The sequence below is a fragment of the Mirounga angustirostris genome, unplaced genomic scaffold (assembly GCF_029215605.1).
Source record: "Mirounga angustirostris isolate CCGP_5_RB_7025 unplaced genomic scaffold, mMirAng1.0.hap1 SCAF_5, whole genome shotgun sequence".
NCBI lineage: Eukaryota > Metazoa > Chordata > Mammalia > Carnivora > Phocidae > Mirounga > Mirounga angustirostris.
This window is the reverse complement of record NW_026991713.1, coordinates 41,123,879-41,151,787: the sequence shown is the minus strand read 5'-3', so window position 1 is coordinate 41,151,787 and position 27,909 is coordinate 41,123,879. Positions and strand designations below refer to the sequence as shown.

General features: G+C 42.6%; 1 protein-coding gene across 2 annotated transcripts in view; it reads right to left on the bottom strand.

Moving 5' to 3' along the window:
* Positions 1-6,893: 6,893 nt before the first annotated feature.
* The window catches only part of E2F7 (E2F transcription factor 7), a 37,450-nt gene continuing 16,434 nt past the window's right edge, over positions 6,894-27,909 (bottom strand). For both annotated transcript variants that reach the window (XM_064590849.1, XM_064590851.1), the window contains exons 6-13: positions 26,255-26,413; positions 24,639-24,773; positions 17,420-17,605; positions 16,868-16,940; positions 13,650-14,139; positions 11,857-12,112; positions 9,830-10,251; positions 6,894-8,473 (exon numbers count right to left, since the gene is read on the bottom strand). In XM_064590849.1, coding sequence (XP_064446919.1) covers positions 8,303-8,473; positions 9,830-10,251; positions 11,857-12,112; positions 13,650-14,139; positions 16,868-16,940; positions 17,420-17,605; positions 24,639-24,773; positions 26,255-26,413 — 1,892 coding nt within the window. In that variant the 3' untranslated portion in view covers positions 6,894-8,302. The remainder of the gene's footprint in view (positions 8,474-9,829; positions 10,252-11,856; positions 12,113-13,649; positions 14,140-16,867; positions 16,941-17,419; positions 17,606-24,638; positions 24,774-26,254; positions 26,414-27,909) is intronic.

The window sequence follows — 27,909 nt, the reverse complement described above, 5'->3', positions numbered from 1 at the left end:
TTGGATGAGGAAGATCCAGTAGGAGATACCAGGGAGGTAGAAGTGGGTCTAAGGAAGTCACAGTGGATGTCAACAGTGATAGAAGGGACCACAGAGCAGAAGGAAAAATGTACATCTCCGCTGATGTCAGTTTGAACAGATGAGGACTGAGAAGCAGTTTGTCCTTCCCCAAGCCGTGATGCCGTGTGGCTGCAGGGAGACAGGGAGGACTGTGGTGAAATTGCTCTTGCAGGCTGCATCTACTTCCTGCTTGTTACATTGTAGCAGACGCCCAATTTTGTTCAAGTGCCAACCCCGCCCCTGCCCAGCCCATGTGCTTCAGTTGCAGGGATAGGTCTAAACGGAATAAAGGTAATCCTGCACCCCGTGCTAATAATTGGTCTAGAAATGGACATGTTAGGCAGTTTGGGCCAATAATGAGGAGGGATTTTCTGGAGGAACTCTGCAAAATTTCTTTCTTACTCCTCTGGAAGGCATTTCAAAGATTTGTTTCTTCTCCTCCTCTGAACTTGGTTTGTGTGGAACTGTAATTGCTATAGTCTGATAAAACTGGCATATGGAATAAAGAACAAAAGGGATCAGAGTGAAAATGAGCTGGAGTTGTCCTGCCTCTATACTTCCACGGATGTAAGCACCAGGGCCCCTTGTTGTTGAAGCCAGTCTGAAATATGTGTTTTGTTTTTTTAAACATTTTATTTATTTATTTGTCGGAGAGAGAGAGAGAGAGAGAGAGCACAAGTAGGGGGAGGGGCAGAAGGAGAAGCAGGCTCCCCGCTGAGCAGGGAGCCTGACGCGGGACTTGATCCCAGGACCCTGAGATCATGACCTGAGGTGAAGGCAGACGCTTAACCGACTGAGCCACCCAGGCGTCCCTGAAATATGTTTTTAAATACTTGCCACTGAAAGAACTGCTTCTAGAGAGTGGCAGGAAGTGTGTGGTGGGGGAAGGGGACTGAACTGACTGATATTATTCTGAAATTCACTGAAATTAATTTGTGCCACAAAGAATGAAGGCTTAAAATGGAAATTAATTTCAGTCACAGAATTTATACAAGCAGTCCTTGCTTTGCACAGTTCTGATATGCACACATGTCAGTTACCATGGTTTAGTTAAATAACACCGGTCCCCCTGCCCAATAGCACAGCTCAAGTTTCAGTTACTATAATATGATATATTAACCTCGAGTAATTGCATAAAGTACAAACTTGGTCGCTTCAGCCCACAAATCACTACATAAAAACCAGATGCCCGATGTCTAGTGTCATTGCTTTCAAAGTTTGTTGTTCATGCAGAGTCTCTCTGTTCACGCAGACAACAAAGCGTAGTCATAGTGTGTCTTTTTCCCAATTATAGAACACATGACATTTTAATAAAATGAATACTCAAAACAGAGAGTTTGTCAGCAAAGATGAAAGTGAGGCAAAGAAACAGAAAGTGATAATGCTTGAACGGAAATTTGAATCGGATGTCCACATAGTTAGGAAGAAATAGTGGGCAGTGTTGATGACGCTGCCACCAACTGAGAGACGCTGGATATGCAGTTAGAGGCACTTAATGAAGGTGAGCTCATCAGCATAAGTGATGATTATGGTGAAAAGGCTGAAGATGCTCCAGATAAAGTGCTGCCTGCAAAAACTTTACATTAAATGAACTCTTGGAGATATTTTATGGAATTAAAAGTACAAAGGGGGAACTTGGGTGGCCCAGTCAGTTGGGTGTCTGCCTTCGGTTCAGGTCGTGATCCCAGGGTCCTGGGATCGAGCCCCACATCGGGCTCCCTGCTCGGCGGGGAGTCTGATTCTCCCTCTGCCTGCCGCTCCCCCTGCTTGTGTGCACTCTCTCTCTCTCAAATAAGCCAATAAAATCTTTTAAAAAAACAACAACAACAAACTTTTGTTTCTTGTACTCACCCTTTTCTTGTTGCGGTTGCACTTGAAGTTACCCCGCTCACAGGGTGTCCTATTATGTACTCTTAAGCTTGATTCACCTGCTCATTGAGCGTGATGCTAGGCTATAGATAAGAAAAACTTAATTTCTGCTTTGGAGGGTCTCACAGTGTGGTGGAGGAAACCAACTCATTCTTCCTGAGGGACATTTGAACTGGATTTTGGAAGATGCATGTGCAACAGCCCAATAGAGAAAGAGAAGTGAGAATGGGAGTTGGGTCTTTTAGGAAGAGAGGATGGCTGGGGCAAAGGCATGGATGCAAAAAGGAATATGAGGAAAGTGGGCACAGAGAGTGACATGATGGATAGAGGTGGGTGGAAGAGAAGGAGGGAGGAATGGTGGAAACGAGACTGCTGGATTTTGTGTAGAAATTAGGAAACATTCTAGGTATTTCCAGCAGAAAGTTTTTAATACAGGGAATTTGGTGCTTATAAAATCACTGGAAGTCAGGGAAAACAGAAGTGTTCAGATTATGTCACCATGGCTGCTACCCAGAGGTTGGGGGGATGCTGTTTTCCCCCATGGTTGGGAACATGAAACCGTGGCCAGTATTACAGCTGGCACATGGTCTTGGACTAGACAGGAGCATCAAGTATGGTTGCTGCAGAATCTGTGCTTGAGGAAGAATAGCCCCAGCTGCTCTGCTCTCTACCAAGTCCTGCATGAGAGTATTTATAACTGACAGAATCACAGCTGGAATCTGGTAGCAAGCGGATGTGAGAAATGTAGTTCCCAGGCTTTCAGAACCTGTGATAAAGAACCTGGAAGAGGAGTAGAAGTGAACGTGAGGGTCAATAGACCATTTCTAGCATAGCTGTGTGGGCAAGCTGGGGCCAGACTGTGAAGGGACTAGAAAGCCACCCTAAAAGGGTCAGGAAAATGCTGCATGGGATGCTCTTGAAAGCTCAGAAGCAGAGTTACAACAATTCAATTTATTTTATAAGCATTGGTGGCATGGTAGAGGCCATTCTTTTAAACTAAAAAAGAGGGGCCCCTGGGTGGCTCAGTTAGTTGAGTATCTGACTACTGATTTCGCTCAGGTCATGGTCTCAGGGTTGTGGGATCGAGACCTGCATTGGGCCCTGTGCTTGGCTCAGAGTCTGCTTGGGATTCTCCCCCTCCCCCTTTAACCCCCCCTCTGTCACTCCCCCTGCGTGTGCTTTCTCTCTCTCTCTCAAATAAATAAAATCTAAAAAATAAATAATAAACTAAAAAAAGAAAAAACACAACAAGCTATACTACAATTATGTACTCAACAACTCTTCGGTACCTAGAACCATGCAATGAAAAAGCCTTCAAAGGTATTTTTTTTTTCTTTTTAATAATTTGTGGTAACTCATCCTCCAATGCTCTTTCCCATTTTTTATTGGTTGCACATTTTGTGGAAGACACTGTGAATACGGATATAAATAATCTCTGGTCTCTGACTTTAAGAAGCTAATATTGATCCCTTCTCTTTTCAGTGAAGACTAAGAAAGTTTTAGAGAGTTTGGTAGATTAATTTATTGCTTCTCAAAGTAACTTTTGCCAAACTATAGTTTTGTACATTACTCTAAGAGAAAAACAAAAAACAAAAAACGGTCCCACTATCAAACCAGTTTAAAAGTTTTGTATAGGGCGCCCGGGTGGCTCAGTCGTTAAGCGTCTGCCTTAGGCTCAGGTCATGATCCCAGGGTCCTGGGATCGAGCCCCGCTTTGGGCTCCCTGCTCTGCGGGGAGCCTGCTTCTCCCTCTCCCCCTGCTTTTGTTCCCTCTCTCGCTGTGACTCTGGCTGATGTAGGGGTTGTGGGGGAGCCAGCAGCTCAGGCAGCAAAAGGGAGATGCTGCTATGAGTTTGGCTGGGGCTTCTCTCCAAGAATCAGGGCAAAGGACACAGCAGGTGGGCTAATGGCGGACAGAGCCAGCCTGGCACTGTTGTAAATCCCGCCCAAGAGCCTGTGTGGAATGGACTGCAGCAAAGCCAGAGACAGAAGGAGAATAGTAGCTGGAGGAAAATGTATTGCCTGCATCACAGGAAGTTCAGGCAAATGTCTCCACGCTTTGACCTTGCTGGGGTTAGAAATCTAGGCAAGCACGCCGAGGAAGGGGAAATGCTCAGTAGAAACAAAGATCCATCCATGCCCTCCTTGCTCAGCTTGAGCCCCAGGTGCAGAAGTTTTAAATGCTCATTTGCATAATAAATTGAGACTGTCTTTGTAACTTAAAATGTAGAATTTCTGTTATTGACAGTAACTAGAGAAGTCACAGCACCTGACCTAAAGTTCATACAGGGGCGAATGGGTTACCCCTGTTGACCAGGCCTAAAAGGAACACCAGGAGACAAAATTGCTTTCATGATTACCTCATGAGTCCTGCTTGTTCAGTGTACTTACACCATTAAAGACCGACAAGGAGGGGCGGATGGGAGAAGATATTGGTAGATGCCTGTAATAACAGCATGACCCCATATTATAATATACCGCTAAAGGTATGCTAGTGAGATCCTAATACTGGTGTTTGTGTAGAAGCAGATTTATCCTGAGTTATCTCATACAGCTGGCCCTTGAATGACATGGGTTTGGACGGTGCAGGTCCACTTACATGGACTTTTTTCGATATATACAGTACTGTAAATGTATTTTCTCTTATGATTTTCTTAACATTTTCTTTAGCTTTATTGTAAGAATACAATATACAGTACTTATATAAAATGCGTTGTTATTGGTAGAGCTTCTGGTCAACAGTAGGCTATTAGAAGTTATGTTTTTGGGGAGTCAGTTATGCTGGACTTTTCCTGCACAGGGGTCGGCGCCCCTTAAACCCCGTGGTGTTCAAAGGTCAACTGTATATGCCTTGTGAGAAGGGAGGCTATGGACTGGGACAGGAAGTGATGTGTCGGAAGGAAGAGGTCACAGTAAAATGATTGGCGAGAGCTGAATTGAACAGCCCTAGCGAAAGGGCAAGCCCTGTTGTACAGGGTCCTATAGCTCCTCCGTTCACCGTTTTGGGGGCTGCTGAGTTCCCAGACTGGGTTTGATGCTGGATTTCAAAGCTAGTGCTTTCCCTAGCACCTCACAATTTAGTGGGAGGAACCAACACCAACGTAACCTAAATGACTCTGCAAGTATAACAAAGTAGGGAAAATCAGATGACGTCTGTTCGGAGGTTAATTTGAAAGTGAGGGTTACCGATAGAATTTGGCTCTGAACTAAGGGTAGGCATTTGCTAGAATGAGAAGCATTTAACCTTGCAGATGTCATGAAAAGTTGGGGAAGTGGTCTCCATTCACCTGTGAGTCTTAGAAGTGGATAAGCCTCAGAATCATCCGGAAGCTCCGAACCTGAGATGCTGACTCAGTAGAAATCAGAAGCTCCAGAGCATCGTCCTCCTACCCTTTCAAGCTCCTGTGTAATTCTGACACATTAAGTTTTGGTGTTTGGGAACTACCGGGAGGTCTCAATAAAAAGATCTGGTTTGGGTTTATGAGGGCCTGGTTTGCTATGCTGCAACTGTTAAAGATTTTGCTGAAATTGGTACACACGGCCTACCAACAAATACAACCAACATCTCTTGTGAAATAATTTTTATTGCTATTTTATAAAGCTTAATATCTTTCTAAAAGAAAAAAAAATCAGTTTACATGTAGTAAAGTTACAAGTAGATAGCTATAGATAATATAGCCATGAGAAAAAAGGGCAGAGCTAAATAGTATGAAGACAAAAGCAGTAAGCAGCAATAAAATTAATACCTACAAAAAACTAGCAGTGCAATAAGATTAGCTGAAGGCAGCTTTACATTGAAAAAAAAAAGTTATTTAAATACAGAAATAGCACCTTACAAAAAAGAATTGAGAAATATGTAAACTTGGTAGGTAGATTCAAGTATAAAAGTTATACTCCCAACTCTTGTACCAGAATGAAAGGGTTTCACAAACCCTGGACCGTGTAGGGCACACACACGTCCCTCAGTGCCAACGCAAAGCTGAATTTCCTTAGCAGGATCCCCAACAATTATTTTTGTTACTAAGTTATACAATGATAGACTCAAGATTGCCATTACTTCTTCACTACCCCGAATACCCAAGTCTAGCTTAGCAGCTTCACTACCATCAGTTGCTCTATCAGAAGCATACGGTTTTCCTGACAGAAACAACCCCTGCATTATTTTATTTTTATCTTTTTACACATCACAAAGCCACATTAAAAAGTGGGTACTGAATACAAAAGGAATTGGTTCTCCGTTTTCTTTTCTGTTGCTGAGTATGGTCACAGAGTCATAAAATTCTGATTTATGGGGTTGCTTCTTAACACCCCTCAAGAACTGTGGATTCTCTGAGGTTTATATGGTCATATCATGAACAGAGTTAAAAAAAAGGATAGCAAAGAAGTTAAAGTAGTAAGTGGCGAGCATCCAAAAACAGTGTGGGGAAAATCAGACTGTGATTTCATCTAAATGTAGACCTCTCAAGTGAAAATATTTTGTGGAAGTTTTTAGGCATGGTGGATTTAAACATGCATGTACCCTGTGCGGATAATAAGGATGCTGTGTGTCCTATACTTTCACTGAAAAAGGCATATTTTTGTTTCAAGGTGAACTCCTCATATTAACTCTGGGTAACCATTACTGGGAGGTTGTTGATGATTAGAACCATAATTTGATCTGTTTAACACTAGAAAAGATTGTAAAAAAAAAAAATAAAAGAAAAAATGCCATCTTGTAAACTTTAAAAGTTTAGCGTTGATAAAAATTTTATATAATAACAAATTTATTTAATCAGGCTACCTACCTCAAGTTTTCAAAAATCTTGTGGGGGTAATAAGGCTAATAGTATCCTGTAGTTAATATAAAGCTACTTTACTCAGACTCCCAGAGTCTCTTAAATTAATATTTTTATTTCATATAACATTTTATTGGGTCCAAAAATAAAAATAAAATAGAATTGTACACCAAGATTCCAGATCGAAGACAGAAGCTTAAAAAAGAAAGGAATGAAGAAAGGAAGAAGGGAAGGAAAAAAGGGAGAGAGGAAGGCATTTGCTGGAAGAGACAAGAATGAGGTACATCAATAAATCTAGGAATACAAAGAGCTAGTTTGGCTACTTACTGAAATCCTAAAGCAATATGGTTTAACAAAGGGGTATTGCATAATAGTTTCCAGAATTGTACTCATGCTAGAACAATGAATCCCTGCACTCACCGTTCTTATTTTTCAGAAACGCTCCGAAAAATAACTGGTTTGAATACTCTTGGATACTGAACATAATGTGTTCGTTTTCCCTCTTACCCTTCCACAAATAAAGAAAAAAGCCAAAGGAAAAAATATAATGATCACCTATCAGAACTATATCAATTTCTACATCATTACTCTTCAGAATTCTACCAAAAGGTCCCATCCAGGTTCCAATTTTCCATATAATCAATCACTTGCTACCATCCTGATTTATTCAATAAGACAGCAATTCTTTGAAGGCATCCATACCTGATACTCTACAGTTAATGTTTAAATAAAAAATCCACGGGGCACATAGTGAAGGAAACTGCACAGGGTAGGATTTTTACAAATGAACAGTAAAACCTCATTGTTCACACAGGTCAGCTCTTAGGCAGCTAGCATGCATCTTGCTTCTCATGCCCAGACAGGCTCAGCACAGTTCATTATAGCAAGTGGGCCATTCACAGTTATTTTGGTCGTAACATTCGGTCATGCATACACATTTATCCACATTATTAGTAGGTTGTAAAGTAAGTGCAGGGCAAATTAGAGGAAAAAAGCACAAACATTCAAGTCGTCATACCCTGAAAAACATGCATTTTGCTGTAGTTGTAAACTTTTTGCACTAAATCCCATTTCAGGAACAAAATAAATAATACCATAGGATTCACAACTGGAGTCGGCTTCCTGATGAAGCCTAAGGAAGCAGTAGCTTTTTTAAACTGCAGAAAAGAAGTTTCTCTCACCAGATCTAGACTCAGGGCGAGGGGGAAAAACCTGCCAAGAATGCTCACCCTAGTTAAGTGCTAGACAGCTCCCCCAGTAGAAAAACCACAAGGCTCCAGTAGCCTGTTCAGATCGACTTCCAGCAATAAGAGGATTCTTGAATCAAAACCACAAGTCAGTCGGTGCTTTCACTGTGACACCACGCACAGAGTCTGGACTCTAACTGATATTAAATGCACAATTAATAACAATTGCTTTCAGGAAAATAGATGATTCATGATGATGGGAAGTTAACATTAGAACCGGTAGGTGAAAGAGAGAGGACGATGTGTGCAGATGATGGTCTGCGTCCCGCTTTGCATTCAGCATCAGGGCATCACCTGGGACGGGGAAAGTCAGGTGGGTGGTCCCCCACCCCGGCCCGGCCCGGCGGCAGGTTAGTCAGCCTCGCTGCTGGGGATTTCCAGTCTCCTCTGCGCTGAGCTGGTGTTTCGTGTCGGATTCCTTTCTCTTCTCCTAAGGACGGGGTCTCCGAGGCTGCCAGGTGTCTTGAAAAATGTCTCACGATGTGTGCATCGGATGCTCTTGGGGGTCCCAGGAACAGGGGACTAAAAGAGCAAGTAAAAACAGAAGTGAAGTCAAACTGTTCTCGGTCTCCGAACTAAGCCCTTTCTTGACCTCTGTCAGTATGACCTTGATGCAGGCGTTCTCCTTCTTTCCGCTTTTCTGTCCCACTCATCTGCTTTATCTCCTCCCCAACAATTCTCACAACTGGAAATTCACTTCTTTGTTTTGTGTGCAGAAAGGCAGCCTAGTGAAGAGGTTGGGAGCGTGGCATTGGCACAACTAGCTGGGTGACCTTGGGCAGGCTACTTAACCACGCTGTCCCTCGGTGTTTTCATCCATACAATGTGGGTGACAAAGTGACGACTCTCACAGGGCTGCACCAATTAGAAAAGGTAATATTTACAGAGCACGGTGGACTACGCAAGCAGTAAGTATGTGCGTCCTGGCTCTTTTGTTTACTTGCAACTATGTATCTTCTTGTGTTAAATGTTGCATATTGATCTCCTTAATGTGCCCTAAAAGAGCAGGGACCATTATTCTGTTTACTGTCCTATCTTCACTGCCTGCATGAGTGCCTGGCACATAACTGGTGATCGGAAAGCATGTCACATTATCATCACCTTAGTTTAAAAACTAGCATGTTTAATTTCATCATCTAGCAAACTTGTGAGCGTCTAACTTGTCTAAAATAGTTTTGGCCACAACGCAAAACTCTTTCTTCATGAGAGAAAGTAACCACTCTGAACAATGCCTGAGGCATAAGAGGAAATCAACACATGCTTACTGACTGAACTACAAATGGGAGTTTGGGGGAAATATAGTACTGATTAGTTAATATTGATTATAAAATTCATATATGTACATTTGTGTGTCTGAGTATGTGTGTGTGTGTGTGTGTGTGTGTGTGTGTGTATATATATATATATATATATATACACACACTCTCCTAAACATTGCATTTTGAGAAATGACAGATGCTAGGAATCTTTGCGTTAGTATCCAGACTTCTGTTTCCCTGAATTGTTTCTATAGCTGTACAGTGAAAATTCAGGGTGCTCTCCTTTTATTCATCTAATGAAATGAAAACCTGAAGAAATCATCTGAATATTCAGCATTCATCAATAGTCCCTTGAACTATCCTTAAAATAAGTCCTTCTAATTTTAAAGAACAGATTGACAATTAAAAAATATTTTTGTCTTTAAAGCACAGCATCTCCTGCCTCCAGCCTCCATGCCTTATAAAGTAAGCAGGTAACTTCTGGGTCTACAACAGAAGCTGGATAGACCCTGACCTGGAGCTTCTGTCCTGCAGTCATGGGACTAAAAGCAAAGCTCATGAAATGCATACTGACCCCATCACAGAATGATGATCTTCCTGGGCTCACAGCAGGACTCACCTGTTGTAATTTTACTACGGAGACAGGATGCCCCGCATACGCAGGGGATTCAGGCTGGATGATGTTGTGTGATCTTGGCATCTCTGGACTCAGATTGAGTGAGTGGGCACCCTGAAGCTGAGGGTCTGCGGAGGGGAGTGCTGATGATTTTGGATTAACCATGTTTGCAGGGCCGATGAGAAGATGAGCTGTTGATCCAAGGCCAGGCAAGCCAAAATTCACAGGTCCCGCATTTGGGAGAGCACCAGGGGCAGAGGAAAGCGGCCTGGGCATAGTGGGAGAATAGAGAACGGGGAAAGGGCCCAGCGTCGGAGATGGTAAGACCATGCAAGGAATGCTGAGGGATGGCAGCTGACCTGAAGGGGGTCCCACGGCATGGGGGTTCTGACTGCCAGATAAGAGCACATTGAAACCATTTAATCCTGAAACAGAAGCAGACCAAGGTGACCGTCAACACAACAGGAGGTACCATAACAGTTTCACATTCCCCTGCCGCCCTTCCAAGTGGGAACCCACAATGAATGGATTCTACCTGACCAGGCCAACCCCCTTCCCAGGCTCTCCCCGCTCTGCACTGCTTCTCCCCAGCAGTGCCACCAGTGAAGTCCCACATCCACTTGTGTGATAATGTGGTGGATGCCTGTGTCTCCTGAGAGGGTCAATTAATGTGTGTTCCACTGAATGCAAATTGAGGAGGGAAGTGAACTTGGATTGGAAAGATTTTATCTTTTGTTTTTATAAACTTCTAACAAATTTGTATTTTCCTCAACTTGGATCACAGGCAACAAATCCAACAGTATTAATAGTACCTTGACTTTGTCACTAGTAAAAAGCTCACATATATTCATATAACATTATAGCTACAGCAGATTCTTATTAGATCGTGAAGCGCATTATGACTTTGAAATTATGAGAACACTGGAACTACTGTCAGATCTTTTTATTACTATAACTTAAAAAAATTTTTTCTAATGGTATTTCAATATAATTGGCTTCCCTTATTATCCTATGTATTTAATTCTATGCGTTTTTTTTTTTTTTTTAAACATTCTGAGGAGGAATCCATGGGTTTTACCATAGTGTCAATAGGTCTTTGGCCCAGAAAAAGCTAATACTCCCTGTGCTGGGCTGTCATTTTCATTCAGTCGGGACTGAGCCTGTTTCTTGTTTATCAGTGTATCTGCACCCCTGTCATGCTTACCTTAAATCCGCAAAAAATATTTGCTAATGGAATAAAGAACATTTTGTAGATAACTGAATAATAACACCTACCTAACCTGTAAGTGAATGGAAAATTCAGGAAAATCGATTTAAGTCTCTCTGCATCGAGAGCAGCTTTATGTACATAATGTGTGTCTGAGAAATTAGGGATCTCATCTATTTCAGCTTTATTTCGAAATCCTGACAGCTTTTGAGTCTTACTGTCAGGCACTGTCATCCGAAGTGCTTTAGGTGTATTACCTTATAAAATTTAGTTCCGTTTTGAAAGCACCCCCATGACACCAGTGCCTTGTCAGTCCTGCTGTACCAGTGGGGATGGCTGAATACTTACGTTCATGCAGGTAATAAGGGGCCCTAACGCCCAGCCCTCTCCAGACCTGGCCCTCGACCACAATGACACGCTCAGTACCTCTGGATAGCCAAGACACCACGCTAGCTGTACATGGTGGCCAATAGGTTCATACTGTTCTGTAAACTGAACCAATGCCAGATTCAGCTGAATTATAATAATAGAATGATCTTTTGAATTGTGCTTTGTTAGCAAATAAAGTTTAATGCATTTAAAAAAAATCACTTGCCCTAATTATTTTCATAGTGTCCTTCGAGGTGGCCGAAGTGAAAGCAGCCTCTACCTTCATTTCATAGATGGGAGAAAAGAAAGGGCTGAGAGTAAAACGGTTCAGAGGCCGTGTAGACAGCTGCTCACTGACGAACCGCTTCGGTCAGGTGGCATGGACAGAAATGTAGAAATCTAATTGATGATCTGACCACCCCGAGGGGCCCTCAGACACGATGACACCCCTTACCAGCTGGCGACTGCACATAAAGGTACTGCAGCAAAGAGGGCTCTTTGGTGCTTTCATTTTCTTTTGAAGACTTTTCTATCTCTGTGTCTCTCGAAGGATTTCCCCACTCAGAAGAAATGAAGCAGTTGACCGTGGCCTTTCCTGAAGCCTCCTCTGCAGCCGAGACTTGGGCCTCCCTGTGAATGTCTTCGAGGGGCACTGAGCCGCTGTTACCCGGGGTCTTGGGGGAGGCAACGTCTGTGGACTCTGAGGGTTTCTAAGCAGAGCCAACCAGGAACCAGAAAAGCAAGTAAAAATCCCAGCGGTAAATCTCGATAGCAGCTTTCTCAACATAGCTAACACGTAAACAAATAGGTCAAAGACCGCTGCGTGCCACACTGAATTGTATATGTCTGAAAATGAGCGTCCCGTCACGTGCTTCCAAAGGCTTAGGATTCTTAAGCACAGAAATGATGGAGGGTTTTTTTCTTTAAGATTTTATTTATTTGAATTTTAAATTTTTTTTTTTTTTTAAGATTTTTATTTATTTGCGAGAGAGAGAATGAGAGACAGAGAGCATGAGAGGGAGGATGGTCAGAGGGAGAAGCAGACTCCCCGCCGAGCAGGGAGCCCGATGTGGGACTCGATCCCGGGACTCCAGGATCACGACCTGAGCCGAAGGCAGTCGCTTAACCAACTGAGCCACCCAGGCGCCCAAGATTTTATTTATTTGACAGAGAGAGACACAGGGAGAGAGGGAACACCAGCAGGGGGAGTGGGAGAGGGAGAAGCAGGCTTCCTGCCAAGCAGGGGAGCCCGAAGCGGGGCTCGATCCTAGAACCCCAGGATCATGATCTGAGTTGAAGGCAGACGCTTAACGACTGAGCCACCCAGGCACCCCAGAAATGATGGAGTTTTAACAATGACAGACTGGCCGTGGTGTGTGGACGATGAGGTAAATTTCGGAGCTGCTAACACATAAAGGGGTGTGGATGCCAGTCTTTGAGTGGCCCAGTAAGGACTGCGGGACTGGCCCAAAGCCAGTCTTGGTTATCTAAGACCTATATATACCAGTCAGTCCTTCACTGCTGTTCTGCAACCCCAGGCTATACACAAAATTACAAAGATTCGCTCTGGCAAGAGAAAGGAACAGAAGAGAAAGGGTCCTCAATAATATACTGATTTCCGTGAGTGTGCTGAGCGAACCCAGCACAGACTGCTGTCATGATGGTGCTTCTGCTTCCTGAGAGTTTGACTGGTCGGATCTCATTCACCTCTGAATGGCTACTAAGTGGGAGATGTGAACAGCTCATATTTTTGTTGCTTTCGTTTTGTAGCTGGGGAAACAGGATCTCTGAGCCGTGATAACGGACACAGACACCGCAAGACCAGCAGCACCCACACTGCCGACTCTGAAGTTCAGGCGCATCCTGGATTCAGATGGTTATGTCAGTGATCTCAACTGGTTAAAGAAAAAAAAGGAGAGCCACAAGACGGGGAGGAAATATACAAACATGTTAACAGTGATTGACTCGATGTGGTGGGATTATGGGTCCTTTTTTTTTTTTTTTTTTTTTTTTTACACCTTTTAGCATTTTATGCAAAGCAGGAGTTTTATAAAAGTCTCTTTCCTTACGGTACTACTTTATGGCAAGATTTTATGGCAGAGCCAGTCCCGGGCTTAATTATACAAGTGATACCTGAAATATGTCACATTCCAGACTCAACAGCTTATTAGCAGCTGTGCATCTTTACTGGGAAGGAACTCTGGGTTAACGGGCTGTCACGAAGCAAGCCCACCCGAACCCCCTTACCTTGGGCATGACAAGAGCTAGAGGGCTGTCTTCGTAGTCCCTGCTCTGTCTTTTAGTGGCTGGCTCCTCCTCCTGAGGCTTCCTCTCCTCCCCGAGGCGCTTCGGAACTGAGGGTGTGGACGGCTGCTTTGCTGCTGAGACTTCCACGCTTCTGCTGTCCCTCTCGGACCCCGGGGATGGTCCCTCCTGCAGGCTCCCATACAGCATGAACAGTGAGGTGGAGGGCACGTACACCATGGGCTGGCTGGCCAGCAGGGCTGGTTTCAGGCTCTCCACGTCCGAGGCTGCAGAAGCTGGTGAGGCACCCACTTGTCCAGTCAGACTGTTCTGCACGGGGAAGGCATGCAGGTCCGTTTGGGCTGCAGAAAAGACTTGGTGTGCTAAAGGAGTAGCACAATATTCTGAGTCAACAGACAGGCCAGGGAAAGGAGCAGCAGGGTCCAGGCTGCTTGACGGCGGCATCGCTCTCTTACTGGCAAAGGCTTTCCTCCTGCAGTAAAAAGGAACATAATGGGTCCCATCAAGTTATCACATTCCACCAGCTCCTGATTCTCTGTCTTCCTAAAGAGATGTACCAAAGCAGAAATGAGATAATGCTGCTCGAGCTGATACTAAAGTGTGCCCCCTGAGCTAACTCCAGAGGCCGATAACCATATAACCTGGACGGATGCTTAGGGAGGGGGTGGGTGAGCACTTGGGGGGCTCTCAGGTTAGAGCTCACGCGGGCTCTCCCCTGCCTCCTCTACGTCTAATAGTTATCGGTCACATACTGATAGTGACTGCTACCCCATAGCAGGCCCGCAGATGCCTTATGACAAACATAATCATAACTTGACATAATTATGATAGTTACCCCCTGCCAGTTGATGAGGGAGGAAAAGTGAGGCTCAGAGACTAATCAGCCTTCTGAAGGTTAGCTGCCCCGCTTGAACGGGGCATTTATCTCCACTGTGAGATAAATGGAGTGGGCAGTGAGTGAGGAAATAAAGTTACCTACTAAATTATTTTCTGTCATTCTTGTCCCATTCTGCTCAGTATTCCAATTTTTAGGCACAACACATTCAAAATTAAGCCCCATTTAATATATGAGATTATAAACAATGTTTGGGCCTTTTATACAGAAAGACTTCTAAATATTAAAAAACATTTATGTTTTCAGTGTATTTTTGGAAACAGATGAGGAAAACCTGTTTAAGACTCCTTTAAGAACTAGTAAACAGAGGACAGGGATTTCTTTGAACCCTTTTGATGGAATCAGTAAGATCTATTTTGCCCTGTCTCTTTGTCCACATGCTGCTAGGAATCAAATGGAAGGCCTTGGGCTGCAGAGATGAGTAAATCTCTCCAACCACAGTCCCTCTGAATGAGAAATCACTACTACTCAGCTCTGTGAAGCTCAAAATACCCACACTGAGTATATCCCCCACCGTCCTATCTCCAGTCATCCACCTTCAACCTCCCCATCTCCACCAATAGTAGCCCCATCATCTGAGACCCAGGTGTCCTTTGTGAGGTCTCTTTCTATTTTACACTGATTTCCACTCCTTTCCATCTGCAGCTGACATGACTCAGACCTGCACCACGACACACCAGAATGGCTGCAGATGCGCCATCCCACCTGCTTCAAGCAGCAAGAGTGTTCTTCTCCAGTGAGTCTGCTGTAGGTCTTTATTGTCTGTCTCATAAACCCAAACTCTTCTTCTACCTGGCTTCCAAAGGGTTCTTTTTTTTCCCCCAATTTGACCTATTCACCTCTAACACCCCAAATTCTTTTTATGAATGAGGTTTCCATTTGCTATCCTATTTGTACAAATCGTTATGGCTAAACTAATCAGTGTATGGTCCCCGTACTCCCTTCACCCTGCCTCACAATCTGTTTCTTCCCAAATCTGTCATTAAAAAGCTCTCTTGTGTAGACGAACCATGAGAGATGATGGACTCTGAAAAACAAACTGAGGGTTCTAGAGGGGAGGGGGGTAGGAGGATGGGTTAGCCTGGTGATGGGTATTGAGGAGGGCACATTCTGCATGGAGCACTGGGTGTTATGCACAAACAATGAATCATGGAACACTACATCTAAAACTAATGATGTAATGTATGGGGATTAACATAACAATAAAAAAATTAAAAAAAAAAAAAAAAGCTCTCTTGTGGGGCGCCTGGGTGGCTCAGTCGTTAAGCGTCTGTCTTCGGCTCAGGTCATGGTCCCAGGGTCCTGGGATCAAGCCCCACATCGGGCTCCCTGCTCAGCGGGAAGCCTGCTTCTCCCTCTCCCACTCCCCCTGCTTGTGTTCCCTCTCTCGCTGTGTCTCTCTGTGTCAAATAAATAAATAAAATCTAAAAAAAAAAAAACCAACCAACCAAACAAACAAACAAAAAACCCCTCTTGTTTCCACATTAGCATTTCCTCTGCTTCTTCCCATAATATTTGATTTCCTTCAAAATCAGACCCAAAATTTGAGTCTGATGGCCTGGGTTTGAATCTTGGCTCTGTCACTTCTTAGCCCTGTGACCTTGGGCAAGTTATTTAACCTCTTCGGGTTTCTGTTTCCTTTCTGTAAAATGAAGATAAGAGTACCAAACTCAAGTGACTGTTGTTGTGATGAGATGAGTTAATACACATAAAACTTTCAGAACGGGACCTGGTGGCTCATAAACAAAATTAGCTACAGTGATGATAAGTGATTCCAGGAACTATAATCATCAGTTCTCAGGGCCGTGTTAGTACTGAAATGTCTTTTTTCAATGTATTTGTTTTTACTTTTTCCCCTATAAGCTTTCATTAGCTTAGGGGATACATTTTTCATACTTTTGTGTCCCTGATGGTACATCCATCACAATTATGGGCACAAAGGGGACACTTAGAAAGTTCTTAATAAACAAATGGCTAATTTAGGAGCAAGACTGCTAAAATTTACCTTTTGATGGGTGGCATTTCAATGGAGTCAAAGTTAACACCAGAAATTAGAAAAGAATACACTCGGGGCGCCTGGGTGGCTCAGTCATTAAGCGTCTGCCTTCGGCTCAGGTTATGATCTCAGGGTCCTTGGATCGAGCCCCACATTGGGCTCCCTGCTCAGCGGGAAGCCTGCTTCTCCTTCTCCCTCTGTCCCTCCCCTTGCTCGTGCTCTCTCTGTCTCTCTCTCTCACTGTCTCTCAAATAAATAAAATCTTTAAAAAAAAAAAAAGAATACACTCAGTTTTTGAAGACTACTTACTGTGAACTGTCTTCTATCTTCTGTTGGTAAACAGCTGCCAGACTTCCAATTTCGAAGGAGTAGCCACTTGATCCTATAAAGGAAAATAAAACTCTAACAAAATATGGCAGGGGACTTATACACACCAATTATATACAGATGGATTCATTATTCACTGCTCAGGGATTATAAGATTATTTCAAATCCATTCTGGTTTTGATTCAAAGAGAGAAATTTCCAGAAGCTAGCTCTTAATGGGGAATTCAGGTCTCATCAATAATTAGAAAACAAAACAAGTGTTGCTTTGTAAATCTGATGAATGTCTGACATGCATCAAACAGACCAACCTTGGCAAACTGGGTGATCTTCACTGGTGGACTAGGATGAATTTCAGGCATGGGGCCATGTTCGTTCCCTGGGAAGCCTGCAATTCTTTTACCCCCAACCATCATTTCACTTCAGGTCAATGGAAAAAACAGGCAGGGCCTAGAGTCACCTTATTTTAAAATGCCTGAGTAGGGTGACTGTTATAGGACGGCTGACGGATTCCCCAGGATATGGAAAGGCAGATACCTTGTTCTTCTTTATAAGGGCTGCTGGGTTCTGAGTTCACTTTCCTCTGGATCCTCTCAGAAGCCTGAACTGTGCTGAAAGAACCATGTCGAGCCAGCCTCTGTTTTGCACAGACTTGAATCTGGCCATATGTTTCTCTTTTCAATTCTGGTAAGACAGATGCAGAAACATCCACTAGTTCTTCATCTAAATAAATGAGAGAATTGGTAGTGTTGTTACATAGCTATAATTCAGGATAATTTTAGCCTTTTAAAGATAGAGCTTGGAGAGCCTGTAATTGTAATGGAGCTACCCTATAAATTAAAAACTAAGACAATCAAAGGAATTTTAGGAGCCTTGTCTCAAACCCCAATTTCTTCTGATGTACTAATTTTTTTTAAGAGTTAGTAAAAGACTGTAAAGTGAAACTGAATCCATATATATTCTAAAATTATCTAAACTGCAACAAAAGTAGAGCAAGATGTTCTCCAACCCAAATTAGAACGGACCTGACATTTCAGATGCTTTCTTTGTGCAGAGATATCAAAGGAAAACACAACCATGCTCAGCCCAACACGCACATTTAGAGATTTTAACATTAACGGAGATTGGCCTCTTAGGCCACAGCTCTACGGCAATGAGTATAAGAATCTATTATGCTTTATTATGTCTTTCTTATGCAGTAGGAGGCTCGGTTACCAAGTGACCAAGGGAATAAGGTCAGCAAAAACCTCATGGTTGAAATGTTGCAGAACAGTGAGAATAGGAGCACCTTGGAGGCCCATTTTATGCTTAAAGGAGCCTGTGTAAAATCAGGACAGAATTTTTTAGATAGAACCAGGCTTGTATTTCTACAGAGAAATAGTCCCTGTTGCTCAGTCATTCCTACCCTGTTCATCTGTGTGATTTTTCTAAGTTCAAAGCATGCACGTTTTAATTATAGGACTAATTTAATAAATGGAAAGGCTCAGCTAGACTTACATTTTCTAAAACACACAAAATTTTTTTAAAAATCACCTTTACAGTTTTCTTTTTCTCATAACAAACCCCCCCCAAATGGTCTTTTTAGAAAATCAAAAAGAAAATGGGTCAAGACAGTAACAGGGAACAAATTTACCCTCCTTCCTTAAACACAGTATCAGACAAAACATTATAAAACAATGGCTTTCAAAAAACAAAAAACAAAAAACAATGGCTTTCAAGATACCGGACAGCAGGAGACAAAGGGCAGTGAACCTTAGAGACAGGAATCAAATGAGGTGAGACCTATGATTGCTCTCACTTACTGCCCAGAGAATATTTCCAGGTTAGAGTATAGGGAAGGGAACCTGGACAGGGACTGGAAGTCTCCCCAAGTCGAGGGTGGAGCTGGAAGCCAAGGCAAGCCAGGGCCGCTAGAGTTTGCAGGGCAAAACTCCAGAGAGGAGAGCCATACAACAAGAACGCTGAAGATCTGCAGAAGATTCCCCCCCACCCCCACCCCTTAAGTATCTAGTGGAGTACTCATGCATGTGAGGAGACTACCCACGGTCAGGAAAGGAACCACTTAAAAGGAGCAAAAGGAATAGTGTCTGCAGCTCATCCAGGGCTGGGAATAGTGCCTACTGCCAATAGCCAGGATGGAAAAATCTCCTAATTCATAGATTACTGGTTAGAATATTAAAAAGGGTATTATTGCCTCAGTAGTGGGGATAATGCATTAAAGACTAACTGCTGATGATCCTGTCTACCAAAGCTTAAAAACAAGACCTGAAAGGTTCACTGTCTCCAAGTAACTTCACTGCATCGCAGAACAAAGCTGAAAAACATTTTTAGAAATACTGAAATATCTAGCACCCAACAATATGTAAATCTCAGTGTCTGGCATACAATTAAAAATTATCAGGTATACAAAGAAGCAGGGAAATATAACCCACAGTGAGGACATAAATCAACTGAAATGGATTCAAAAGTGACATAGATGATAGAATTAGTGGACAGGCACATTAAAACAGGTATTATAATTGTACTCCGTGAATTCAGGAAACCAGAGGAAAGACTAAGCATATTAAGTAGAGACAATGAAAATATTAAAACTCAAGTCAAGTCAAATTTCTAGGGGCAAAAATTGTAATGCTGGAAAAGAAAATACAGCAGATTAATGGCAGATTAGATACTGCAGGAAAAAAAAAGTGAACTTGAAGACATAGCAATAGAACCCATCCAAAATGAAACACAGAAAAGAGAATGAAAGAAACTAAACATCAGTGAACTGTGGGACAATTTCAAGCAGCCAAATATTACCACACCTGGAGTCTCCAAAGAACAGAGGAGGGGACAGAAAAAAATATTCAAAAAAATAAGGGCTGAAAATTTGCCAAAGTTGATAAACAATTTCAACCCATAGATCCAAGAAGCCCAACAAACCCAAGTATGAGACATGAAGAAAAGTACAACAAAGCACACATATCAGATTGTTTAAAACCAGTCAGAAGGAAAATCTTAAAAGCAACCAGAGAAAAAGACATATTACATATGGAAGAACAAGATGATGATAGATTTCTAACCAGAAACAATCAAAGTTAGAAGACAGTGGAGCGATTTCTTTAAAATACTGAAAGAAAAAACCTTCAACCTAGAATCCTTTACCCAGTGAAAATATCTTTCGAAAACAAAGGAGAAGGGTGCACATTTCCAGTTACATGATAAGTACTGGGGATGTAATGGCCAGCACGATGGCTGTAGCTAATGCTGCTGTATGTTATACATGAAAGTTGTAAAGAGAGTAAATCCTAAGAGTTCTCATCACAAGGAAAAAAATTTTCTTCTCTTTTCATTGTATTAATATGAGTTATAGTTATATAAGTTCAGTTCCCTGAACTTATTGCAGTAATCAATTCACAATATATGTCGAATCATTATGCTGTACACCTTAAACTTATAAATGATATATGTCAAGTATACCTCAATAAAGCTGGAAAAAAGGCAAAATAAAGATGCTTTTAGACATAGAAGAGCTGGAAGAATTCATCACTGGCAGATCTGCACTATAAGAAATGTTAAAGAAAGGCCACTTAGCCAAGAAAAATGATACCAGATGGAAAGAAACCTACATCCACAAAACGGAATGACAAGCACCAGAAATGGTGCCTACATGGGTAGATATCAATTTTTTCCCCTTATTTAATGTCTTTAAAAGACAGTAGACTGTTTAAAGCAAAAACGGTAACAATGCATTGTGGAGTTTTTAACATACAGAGCAGTAAAATGTTTGGCAACAACAGCACAGAGGCCAGGCAGGAAGAAATAAAAGTATGCTATTGTAAGGTTCTTCTACAATATGAATGGTATAATATCATTTGAAGGTGCTCACATGGCTTCACTGGTGAATTCTACCATATAAAGGCATGTACGTGAATATTCATTTAGCTTTATTTCTAACACCCCAAAACTGGAAATAATCCACTTGTCCACCGACAAGTAAATGAATAAAGAATGATATATCCATACAATGGGATACTCAGCAATATAAAGGAATAAACTATTGATACATGCTACAATATTATGAATCTGAAAATATGCCAAGCAAAGGAAGTTTGATAAAAAGAGCATACACACTACCAGTCAGTTCTTGTTATTCATGGCAATTATGTTCTATGAAGTTACCATGAACACTGAATTAGTATGTATTGGACCATTGCTCTTAGAGGAATACAGGGTTAGGTTCCTGCAGTCTCTGGTCACATTTTTGTCAAATGATCAACGCATAACCCTGTTTTATATGTGTTTCCGTTTAAAGACGCCTTATTTAATATATATAGTTGATCCATTAGCATTGAACTCTTAGCCAACAGCACTATAACGCATGCCTGAGTGGAGCTCCTCTAACATACATTATTTCCTGTCATGCACATCACAGCCTTCTTGCACTCGGAATCATTAGCACTTCAGTACAACGCTTGGGAACCATTTTAAGAGCAAAATCCTCAACACAAAGCACAAAAATGTGAAAACACGGCACTAAAAAGACCACGAAAAGGACAATTGCTTAGAGTATGAGAGTCATGTAGAAACAAGTATGAGAAATAAGAGGGCAGAGTGTTGCCTTGTTCAGCCTCAGCTGGGAACATGGGTGCGCTGTCAACCAAATTTTTTTTGCCATTTTGCATGTCTGCGAATGACTAAGAAAATTCTGTGAGTATTGATTCTGGAATTATCAAATAATTTTAGTATGTAAATTTGCCAATACGCACTTTGAATAATGAGCATCAACTGTATATAATTCCCTTATGAAATTTTTTAGAAAATGTGTACAAATCTACAGGGAAAGAAAGCAAATCAGTGGTTGCCCTGGGGATGGGTGGGAGGACAAGGAGGGAGGAATTACAAAGGGACAGGAGACTCTGGAGGGTGATGGGTTCATTATCTTGACTGTGGTGATGACATCACAGGTGCACCCAATGCAAAACTTACCAAGTTGTAATTTTAACGATGTGCCATTTATTCTATGTCATAAGATCACAAAAAAGCTGTGAAAGGATGAAAAGGCCATGATGGTGGAAAGGAGAAGAGGAAAAGACACATTTATTAAGTTTACCTGTGAGGAATTGCTACTGGAGGAGTGAAGGAGAGTGAATTAAGGAAATCAAAGGTAACTTGAAGTTCCAGATTTGATGGCTGGGTTGAGGATGACAGTAATATTGTCAGTAATGAAACTAGACATACAGAAAGATGAGGTTTCTATCGGGTAGAGAAAGTGAGTTCACACTTCAATGACACTACCCCCTTTGAGTCCCTCTTCTCTTTCAATCTATCTAAAGCTCCCATATCACTTCTGCCTATAACATTTAGGTCAGATTTCTGGGTTTATTTTGAAGGCTTCCAAAATGTGGTCCCAACCGATCACATTTTATATCTCATTATTCCCTATCGCATGCCCTCCACTTCAGTCAGGGTGAGTGTTCTCTAAACGCACACCAGATTTGTTTTTAGGTATCTGTCCCTTGAACTAAAAAGCGAGTCTCCTTCCCTCCAAAACCTAAGTCTTGTCTGTCAGAACGTAACCCATATCCTCTCTGAGTTCCCAAAGAGTCGGGACCACCGTGTATTCTGCTTAATTGTTCTCTAATTTTCAAATGTATGCTAATTATACCTTTAATAGAAGCTCACTAACCAGAGAAAGCGAGTAAAGGCACTGGATGTGGGTACTATCGGGTAATCATGGATGAATAAAGACCGAGTCTACTTTTAACTCACTAGGAATCCACCTCTTCAGAAAACAGCTGGACCATTCCTTAAATGTTAAACATAGTGCTACCATATGAACCATCGATTCCACCCCTAGATATGCCCATGACAAATGCAAACAGATGTCCATATCAAAGCTTCTACCTCAATGTTCAAAGCAGCATTATTCATAATAGCCAAAAAGTAGAAAAAAACCAAATGTCCATCAACTGCCGAATGAAGAACTACAAGGTGGCGTATCCATACGACGGCATGGTATTTCTTTTTTTTTTTAAGATTTTATTTATTTATTTGACAGAGAGAGACACAGTGAGAAAGGGAACAAAAGCAGGGGGAATGGGAGAGGGAGAAGCAGGCTTCCTGCGGAGCAGGAGCCTGATGTGGGGCTCGATCTCAGGACCCTGGGATCATGACCTGAGCCGAAGGCAGACGCTTAACAACTGAGTCACGACGGCATGTTATTTCACAATGGAAAGCAAGGAGGTACTGATACACGCTCTAAGGTTGAAGGACCTTAACAACATTGTGCTCAGTGAAAGAAGTCAGTCACAAATGACCATATATTGTTTGATTTCATTTACAGGGAATCTCTAAAATAGGTAAATCTATAGAGATGGAAATATATTAATTTGTTTTCCTGGTGCTAGAAGGGAGAGGTTGGGGAGAAGTGGGAAGTAAGTGCTAATGTGTACAAGGCTCCTTTTGGGGACGGTGACTTCGTTTTCCAAGTAGTTGCGGTGATGGTTGCACTCTGACTGTCCTAAATTCAAATTGATGAATTATGTGAATTATACCTTATGTGAATTATATCTTCATACAGTTGTTAAAAATTAAAAAAAAAAAAAAAGACCGAGTCTGCCTTCAAATGCATAGAGCTGGGGCAATGATGGCATGACGTATCAACCTCACCAAGTACAACAGGACAATAGTAAATTGCAGTAGCTCCAAAGAGACAGTCTTTGCTCTGGGTGACCAGGGAAAACTGCATGGAGGAGTTGACATTTGAGCCAGATCTTGGAAGTTGAGTAGAATATTTGCATGTCGAAAAAGAAGAGGGCTTCATAGGTGAAAAGGCTGGAAGCCAAAGGCGGAGGAGTGGAAAATGGCAAAGGTGCACAATTCATGAGGCGGGGACGGTGTCATACACGTCTTTAAACGTCTCATGGCATTTAGTATAGTAACTGTGCACGGTCCACGTGCAGTAAGTATGTGCTGGGTTGAATTAGTTTTACTTGATTTTAAGTGGCTTCATCTAGATCCTAAGTGAATAATGTGTTCTAAGTGAGGTAGAGAGCTATGTCTTTTATAAGCCTGGGTTAAGTGGCAGGAATTTATGCCACTAATACCAAAATTGGGAGGGTAATTTAAAAATAACTTTAATGGCTTTTTTTCCCAGGCAGCATAGCTATATGTAAAGTAGCTGGTACAGTAGGATCCAGTCCTCAATTGCTCAGATATTCCCTGTCAAATAAGAATATAATACCCTTTTTGCTCTAGTTTAGTAAAACTATGACATTTGTAACCTGTTAAATAAATTACCAAAAAGGTGTTCATTACATCCATACCATATGTAGAAGCCCTCTTTACCACATTAGTTTTGTGATAGTAATTGATATAATTTTTACATTACCTGGAATTTCAAAGAAAAACAATGCTTTATTCTGCTAATGCAGAAACCACCAGAGTTCATAAGAATGGTTATTTTTAATCCTCAAGCCCAAACTTCCAGGAACTTTGGAATAAAATGAAAAAAGCTAATGAGCTATAATTTAATAGTTACAGAAACTCCCACGTTATAAGCTCTCAGGATTTCCCTTCCTGCCGTGAGCTGCCGCGCACATACCACTTACAGACTAACGCTCATTGTTCCGAGGGATACCACTAGTCTAATTTTGAATGTGACATGGGTTATGGGAAATGAAGATCGATCTCACTGTGTAGAATATACATGAGTTGGAACAGGAATTGGGGATCGTAAATAAAACAGATGCCTAGCAAAACCATGCGACCTTACCACTGGAACTGAAGTCCACAGGCCCGATCCATTTGAAGGCTGGTTTACGGCCTCTCTCTTCTGTTACATGCACTTTCTTTATTAGAGCCAAGCTGGTCAGAACATTGGCTATGTCATAGAGGCGTCGTACCTTTGCTTAAAGATATAAAACACAATTATGGTCACGCCGTCTGTGACACCATTACATTTTAGTTGATGTGACAGGTCACTTTTCTCGGCCACCACATAAACCTCCAGCAGAAAGCCATGGGGTGCAGCAGAGGCCGACGGCTCTGTCATGCAATCACCTGGGATTTATGTATCTGATGTGTCTGAAGACACTTTCTAAGGGAAGGTCAGTGTGTTTTTCCTCTTCCACAACTTCACACCCCTTGTAAGAGGCACCTGGTGACAAGCGGGGAGTGCTGAGATGGCAAAAACACCAAGGGAGGGACAGGGGCTGTAATTAAAGGCTTAGTGAATGTAATTCTGCTATGTGGCACATCAAAAACTTGCTCTGGGTTTCTCTCAGCAGGAGGTGATGGTACCAGCTCAAGCAGGCAGCTGGCCTGTGAAAATGACAGGGATCCCCCAGAGCTTCCTGTGAGGCTGTGCTCCTGGGCACAGAAGAGGGTTTGGGGCTCAAGGTTATGAGGTTCAGCTGTGCTGACAACAAGACAGGCAGTTCCTCATCTGAATCCTGGTGCTTGGCCGCCTAGTGGTGGAGGGGTGGGACGGGCATTCCCTGAGTCTTAACAAGGTTTGGGAAGAGACATTTGAAAATGCAGGTACTAGAGGAGAAATTCGGAAGGGGTGGTAAGGCATTCAACAGGCAGGGCAATACCCACAAAGTAATTTCTATTCAAGAAATCGATTTATAGGTAGGTAACCTTGGGGCTACGATCAAGCAAAGGAGCTGTGATTATGGTCCAGAAACAGCAAACATTCACCCCAGATGCAATCTTCTTCCCAATCCTGATAGAGCTGAATTTCATCTAGTCACTTCTCCCACAGGGTGGCTATAATTCCAGTGGAAACAGAAAAAGCAGAGAAAGTTGGGCTCGTGGCTTCCCAGGGCTTGAAAGGGCTACTGGCAGCTAAGGGTATGTGGCTTCACCCAGGCTTGACAGAAAAAGAAGAGGCCCTGGGTGTGCAACTCGGAACCTCTCTCCCTGCCCAGCAGCCCTGTCCCACCACCCCTACCCTGCCCTGCCCTGGCCATTCCTCTGGTTCTTACCTGCAGACACCTTTCATCTCCACCCATCAGGACAGTAGGCAGGGGGTGAGGAAAGAAGGGGAAAGAAAACTCAGACATTCCGCCTTGGATGCAGCACTACTAAAGAGAAATGCAAAGTATCTTACAGCCTCCCTGACCTCCATTTGTGGGATGGCATTCCTCTTCCACCATCCCCTCTAACTGCTGAGGAAAAGGCATCTGACAGAACTTTCATGGGAATTCTAGTATTTACTAACTTACCTCTCATGGCACCAAGAACCTTTATGAGTGCAGGAAAGACTGCACTTCTTAAGAAAAAAACAATTTTTTTTTTTTTTTTCAATCTCAGAGGCAGAAAACAACAACACACGAAATCCCATCCTTTTTGTACTGATAAGTGGACTCAGGTGAAGATACTTACTTTTAAATTTACTATGGTCCGGGGTATCCTGGCTTTCTTCTATCAGTATTTTGGCAGCCACATCAAGAGTAACAATCTTGGTTTTGGAGACGAGGAAGAGCATGACAAACTTCTGGCTCATAATTCTCAGAGACTTGTCTTTTCTACTGTTTGCAGATGCTACAAAGGGAATGAGATGAAAGCATGAAAACATGTGATTTACTACACGGAAGATGGTACTTGGGGTTTGCCAGAGCTACGAACTCTAACAGCAGATGCAAAGATCACTCTGGTTATGGGCAGAAGCCTACTAGACACACATCACCAAGAGATGGCTCATAAAGAAATGAGGTGGATTTCCTTTTCTTTCTTTTTTTAGGTAATCTCTACGTCCAACGTGGGGCTGCAATGCATGAGCCTGAGATTAAGAGCTGCAAGCTCTACCGACTGAGCCAGCCAGGTGCCCCAAGAAAGGAGACGGACTTTCTCATGGCTTGGACAACTCCTCTCCAAGAGGCATCTCTGAAACCACTCGTGATGCTTTATGCTCCTACTTCATAGGATACAATCCATGAGGTGGTTTTCCTGAAGCAACTTTTTGAAAAGATCAACGCAGAAGAAAAAAAAGGAGAGGGTAGACTTCAGGGATTGTTTTCAGAACATCAACTCTTCCCAAAGGGCAAGAACTCTTGTTTTTATTTCTCTGCGCCCACAATATCTCGAATATGTGAAACACGGTAGGTGCTTGCCCCTTCCATCGCTTTTCAGAAGGAAGTGAAGAAATAAGCCAGACATGAACAGGAGACACTGATCAGATGTGGGCTGCCATAGACGGCAGGCAAACCATCCCCGACAGATGGCTGTCTCCTCTGGTTATTAGGATGAGAACTGGCTCATGGGGTGGCGCTAAAAGGCATGAGGCAGTAAATCTAATGAAAACCAGGCCCACGTTTCCATTCCTATTATATTTGCAAGTGAAATGTGAGTGATACTTGTACTTTACCGTCTTAGCAATGGGGATTAGGGTGAGAATGATGGAGATCAACGGTTAAAACAGAAAGAGGATACAGAGGAGCTGAGCGGGAAGAACAATGTAGATACATATTTTAAAAATGCTACATCAAATGACAGGAGGGGTTATCGATCTTTCTTATCAACATGTTCTCCGATCGGGGTTCTTTTCTAAGTAATCTACTCTAATTTAAAAAACTGAATTCCCCAGGGGGCCTGGGTGGCTCAGTCGTTGGGCATCTGCCTTCGGCTCAGGTCATGATCCCAGGGTCCTGGGATCGAGCCCCGCGTCGGGCTCCCTGCTCAGCGGGAAGCCTGCTTCTCCCTCTCCCACTCCCCCTGCTTGTGTTCCCTCTCTCGCTGTGTCTCTCTCTGTCAAATAAATAAATAAGATGTTTAAAAAAAAAACCATTGAATTCTCTGAAAAGATAACTTCTTTCAGAGAAAAATTTCCTTAAAGGCTCACAAATAGACGTCAGCCTGGGGCCATCAGTCTGAAACGAGAGCACTGTCCGCGATCGATGGTCCAAACATACCAAATACCAAGTGAACTGCCACTAGACAGGCTTGAGGTGAGGCTGAGGGGGAAGCCCAGTCGGGGAGCCATCTGTCTCCCTTTCTTCAGTAGATCCAATAGGAGGGCATCTCCCTCTAGGGCTGTCAAT